The 6,079-nt window shown below is 39.4% G+C and overlaps 1 protein-coding gene across 1 annotated transcript in view; it reads left to right on the plus strand.

Moving 5' to 3' along the window:
* Positions 1-6,079, plus strand: part of Tdrd1 (tudor domain containing 1) — a 58,264-nt gene that overhangs the window by 29,079 nt on the left and 23,106 nt on the right. Inside the window, exons 12-16 of the mRNA XM_004631547.2 lie at positions 928-1,095; positions 1,343-1,450; positions 2,270-2,440; positions 3,938-4,162; positions 4,511-4,666. Coding sequence (XP_004631604.1) covers positions 928-1,095; positions 1,343-1,450; positions 2,270-2,440; positions 3,938-4,162; positions 4,511-4,666 — 828 coding nt within the window. The remainder of the gene's footprint in view (positions 1-927; positions 1,096-1,342; positions 1,451-2,269; positions 2,441-3,937; positions 4,163-4,510; positions 4,667-6,079) is intronic.

Below are 6,079 nucleotides of genomic sequence, written 5' to 3' on the forward strand. Positions count from 1 at the left end.
AGGGGGCAGGGCTGGCTGGCATGTGGTGCTGGGGGATTGAACCGCGGTCCCTGATGCTTTTGCTAAGCTTGTTCTAAGTAGGTGCCTTAGATCACTGAGCCATCTCTCCAGCCCCTGAGATTGCATTTTGCATAGCACTGTCTTCTGACCTTTGTTGTAGAGCTTTGGTGCAGTTATAACCTTAGCACGTACTGAAATTTAGGTGCAGATCTACAAAGTTTGAATTTATCCAGTTGTGCCTAACTAGGGTCTGGCTGCTGTGCTCAGCTCCTTCCTACTGCAGCCCTTGGTGGTGAACCTGTTGTGCTCCTCTGGCAAGATTTTCTGCTCCTGGACTAGCTGGGTGGTTCTATCCCCTACTCTCTCTGCAGGGACTACAACTGCAGAGGTTAACTCCAGGCCTGTATGCCAGGCCTGTACTGAGTCTGAAGGGGACAAGGGGGAGTAGGTGAGAGGGAAATCTCCCCCCCCCCTCCACAGCCCCAGCCTGGGCTAGGGCTGGATCTGGGGGCCCCCAGAATGTGGCAGAAGTTCTCACTCGTTAGACTTGGGAGTGTGTGTCGTGGTCTATGTTTTTTCTTATGAGATTTATCATTTCACTGTAAAATGGGTGCTACTTGATGTGTTTTTTACTTCAGAATAATCTGAGGTAATATATTCTAAGTTATGTTTTCTTGAGCTGACTTAGAAACTATAAAGATTCTATTATATAACTTTTTTATTAAATCAGAATTTTTTTTGTACTATTGATTTTCTTAGGAGTAGTCTGGCATTTGGGGAGACAGAAAACTGACTTTATCTCAGACTGCATCTTCAAGAATTTTGCCCATTCATATTTACATTCTGTTTTTCAAAATGATCACAGTTTGCCTGATTTTTAAAAATGTAATGAAATCAAAATAACTTATTTTTCTGTTTTCGGATAAGGTGACCCTGATGGAGTTGGAATGATGGTACCTGTAAACAAAATTGGTGTAGACAAAAGTGACCTAATCCCCAAAGTGCTGACTTTGAATGTTGGTGATGAGTTTTGTGGTGTGGTTGCCCACATTCAGACACCAGGCGACTTTTTTTGCCAACAACTACAAAGTGGCCGTAAGTGAATTTTCTTGATTTATTACAGTGATATACTTTAAGACTCAGCATGTGGGGCATGCAAGATAGCTCTATGGTCTAAAGCGCCTGCTTAGGCCAGCTTAGGCATAGTTTTGATCCCTGGCACCACATGCTGCACCAGCCCCGCCCTCAGGGCAGGCTGAGCCACGCGCCCCCCAGACTCAGCATGTGAAACTAAAGATCAGGTATGGATGTCTAACTTTTAAGACATGATATTTCTCCACAGATAAGCTTGCTGAACTTCAGACATCCCTTAGTGAGTACTGTAGTCAAGCATGTCCAAGGTATAACTTTTATCCATCCATTGGAGATATATGTTGTGCTCAATTCTCAGGTACGTAAAGACAGTGTTGTTGAATGTTCTACTTACAGCTGAGTAAAAATGACATAGTCCTTAGCACTGAGTGGCTGCATTTGAAGCTTGTATATTTAGGTGCAATATTTATCTTCTTAAATGCATCCAGTTAAAATGGGTCAAAGGAATATGTGACATGTGAAGGGGTAGAGAACCTATAGAGTGGGGAGAGCAAAGGGCGTAAATGTTTTCCAGCCCCTTGGTGTTTAGAGATTGGTACAGACCATTCTATTTACATAAACACAAGATAAAGAACATCTAGGTTCCAATCTTCTCCAGTTTTATTTGGAATAGCAGGAGTGCCTGGAAGGTTAGCACTGTAATAGTAAAGTTTTTGTAGCTGCACAAACCCTCCCATGTGACTGCCAGGTTCTGCCAGGGACTCTGTACTGAAGGGTTTATGAGTAACTAATGTGCCCAGTATGTCAGTTGCTTGGCTGGTCGTCCAGTTGACTCATACTGCGGGTGTTCTTGAAGCGCCCTGCTTGATGTAATGGATCCATGTATTCATCAGGACCTTCAAGAGTCACATCATCAGGACATATTATCTGCCCTACTGAGCTGTCTACTAGAGAGACAGGCATCCAAATTAATGACAGCATATGACATATTAGGAAGCTAATAATAAAGATCACATTTTAGGAATTGAAAGCTTTGAGTAAGTAGCAAATGTGTAGTATTCAGTAAGCATGTTTAGTAAAACTTGACATTTTTAAAAAGTAAAATATAGATATGACCATCTAATTTGATGTTTATTGTCATGAAAAATCATTTGAAGTTGAATCTTCTTTGTTTCAGAGGATGATCAGTGGTACCGTGCCTCTGTTCTGGCCTATGCTTCTGAAGAGTCTGTATTGGTTGGATATGTCGATTATGGAAACTTTGAGATCCTGAGTTTGACAAGACTTTGTCCCATAATTCCAAAGTTGTTGGAATTGCCAATGCAAGCTTTAAAGTGTATGCTGGCAGGTATGAAGATTTTATGATTAAAATGCTATGATTAAAAACGTTACAACTTAAAAATGAAAATTGAACTATGAAAAAATGCACAAGGAGGGAAAGTCTGCTTGACAAAACAATAACATGTGATCATGTATTTAGAAATCACCATACATGTAACATGTAACTTGTTCCACCAGGATCAGAGCTTTCTTTCCAGGTCAATAAATTGGCTTCAGCAGTCTTTATTCGAATGTACCACACTTTGTCTATTATCTAATATCAAAAAGATATTCCCAAGTTTTTGTTGTCAGCAGTGTTCTTTTAACTAGGTTTGCTACATATCCAAGATCCTTGGGTGTCAGTGAATCCGCTGCTTTTTGTAAATGTGATATACGTCCTTCACTATGCTCTGGGAAGAGTTGAATTACTTCGTATGTCCACTGGGAAGTATGAGGGAGCGAACTTTCCATACGTTCATGTACCGGAGAGAGATTTATTTGTCTTGGCTAGTGTCAATGAACTCAAACCTAAGTCATTTGTTTGCTTTATTACTAAAGGCTGAATATTTTTTGTATATTATTTGGATCATACATTCAATGGTCTGATTTAACCATAGCTTAGGTATTGTAAGTGCCCATTCAGTGCTGATTTGTGCCACAAATGTGTCCTGTGTTACTGAAGAGACTAGTATTTCTTCTCATTTGTTTTATGCTTTTTTATTTTCTTAATGATTTTATTGAAGTATAATTTATACACTTTGAAAGTTGCTCTTGTGGATATATAGGTCAGTGGTTTTTAGTAAATTCACTGAGTTGTACGCCATCATTATGAGGGCAGTTTTGGAACACTTCAGCCTAATGAGAGCTCTCATGCCGAGTTCATAGCGAAATCTTGCCCCCCCCCCGGAATAACTAATATGCTAAAAATTTGCTTTACTACTTTCTATCAGTAGAATTATGATTTTTTACACAGATACGTAAAAACATAGACTTTTTCTTTTAATTTATTTTTTGGATACAGGGTCTTGCTATGCAGTTCCGACTCATAGTGATCTTCCTGTCTCAGCCTCCCTTGCACTGGATTACAGGCATGTGCCACCATGCCCAGTTCCTGGGCTGGCATAGTGTGCTCTGGGTTCTGGGGCTGGCATTGTATGCAGTACCAGAGATCGATCTTGGGACCTCACACTTGCCAGACAGATGCTTATGCAGCCAAGCTGTCTCCCCAGCTATAGTTTTTTGTTGTTGTTGTTTTTTGTGGAACTGGGGATTGAACTCAGGCCCTTGCACTTGCAAGGCAAGCACTTATTCTACTGAGCTATCTCCCTGGCCCTGGGGTTTTTCTTTATTAAATTCTGTACTCATTTTTTTTTTTTTTTCATGTTAAGAAAACCTTTCTCCCGGGAGAGACTTTCTGGTTTTAGTGTTTGTCACAGATTTTGAGTATATGGAAATCAGGAATTATATGTCAGAATACTTGCTTTAGGAATTATTTCAACATTCTTTTAAAAAAATTCTTTGTTAGGAGTCAAGCCAACATTAGGAATATGGACACCAGAGGCTATTTGTCTTATGAAAAAATTTGCACAGAACAAAATGGTCATAGTGAAAGTGGTGGACAAACTGGAAAGCAGTTCCCTGGTGGAACTTACAGATAAATCTGTGACACCTGTTATCAGTGTTGCTAAAATTCTCATAGATGCTGGCTATGCTATAGATGAAAAGGAGACAGTGACAGAGAAACCCAGTGGTAAGTAAATTATCTACTAGATAATGTTTCTGCTGGAGTCCAGGTGGCTCTGTAAATGTGCAAGTTCTGAAGCCTTCCAAAAGAATTGATGTTGAGTGCCTTTTATTTAAGAGTATGTTTGAAAACTGAAATTTTTGTTAAAAGTTTTATGAGTCACTGGCAATTAAAGACTGATCAGAAATTCAAATTTGAAACTCAGGAAAAATGAATAATGGTTAAAACTGGTTCTTAAGGTTAACTTTCCTTTATCACTAGAATGTCAAGGGAAATTTAAGTCTTCCAAAGTAGATGTATTAGCAGCCTATCCCCTGCCAAAGCCTCCCCATACTTTGTCTGTTTGTGTGTGAGACGTGTTTATTTTCACAGTTTCTTTGGGTACAGATGAAAAAGTAAATCCATTGGAATGGACATGGGTTGAACTAGCTGTCGACCAAACAGTAGATGTTGTGGTCTGTGTGATGTATAACCCTGGAGAATTTTATTGTCATATCTTGAAAGAGCATGGTAAGTTGACCTATGTATTTGGTTTTTGCATATATATAGTATAGATGATGATTTAAGATGTGTCTGTTAGTGATGGGCCTGGTTACTTTTCTTATGGCTGAGACAAAATACCCAACACTCAGGGTTAAAGGAGAGGTTTATTATAGCTTAGTTTTTAGATGCTTCAGTTCATAGTTAACTGATTTCGAAGGCAGAGGAGAAACAGTTAATGGCAGGCAGAAGGCATCAAGAGAGTAATAAAGTAGTGATGCAGCAAGTGATAACCTGTCAGGCCACACATCATTTGGGCAGATAGCACTCACACCAGGGAGGGCCCCCCCATCGTCTACACCCACCCAGAACGATGCCAAACCAGTGTACTGATTTAGTAATCACACCGTTAACCTCAGCATCACATACTCCAGATCCAGCCACCTCTGAAAAGCCCTGCTTATGCCTACGTGAAGCTTCAGGGGACATCTAGGTACAAACAGTAACAAAATATACTGTCTTGCATTTGCCAGTCAAGCGCTTATCCTACTGAGCCACCCTTTAGGTACAACCAGCCTCTAGAAGTACTAGAGGGACCAAATGAGTGTTTGTATGTCCAAGAAAGCTTTGGTTATACTTGGCCTTCATTCTGTCTGTAACCATTATTTCTATTTCAACAACCTCTCTTAGTGTTTAGACCAGTTAGATTTCATAGACTTTCTCCCCAATTCATTTTTGGAAATTTAATTGTTGACTTTATTGATGTATTGCATGCATACAGATGAGTTCTCAAAATATAAATGCAGCATAATGAATACTCACGAGGGCCGCACAGCCTTGTGCTTATACAATCACCCTTTAGGTGCAACCAGCCTCTAGGTCAAGAAATAAAATGTTATCACTGTTGCACAAGTTTCTTCATGCTTGCTCCTCATCTTTTTATTTTTTTAATCCCGATCTTACAGCTTCTCATTTTTTGAGAAGAAAATACTGTTTCACCTTCTTACAGCACAATAGTTTTTTCTGGTTTTGAACTTTACATAAATGGAATCATCTGTATTTTACTTTGCCTTGTTGATGCTTTTCACATGGTTAAGTTGCTACCTGTAACTGTAATGTATTTGTTCTGTATGAGTCCATGATTCCTGTCTGTCATTGGCTATTAGTCTACTTCTATTTTGGGTATACAAAATGATGATGGTGGTGTTAGTGTAATATTGTACACATTTAGTAATACATTTCCATTGAGTTTATACCTAGGAATGATACTGTGACATCATAAAGAGTGTGTGTATTTTCAGCTTCAATCATTGAGTGCGAACCAGTTCCTTTAATATATTTCTTTTTTTTTTTTTTGGCGGAACTGGGGATTGAACTCTGATCCTTGTGTTTGCCAGTCAAGTGCTTATCCTACTGAGCCATCTCCCCGGCCCCAATATATTT

This window comes from Octodon degus, unplaced genomic scaffold (assembly GCF_000260255.1).
Source record: "Octodon degus isolate 3935 unplaced genomic scaffold, OctDeg1.0 scaffold00042, whole genome shotgun sequence".
Taxonomy (NCBI): Eukaryota; Metazoa; Chordata; class Mammalia; order Rodentia; family Octodontidae; genus Octodon; species Octodon degus.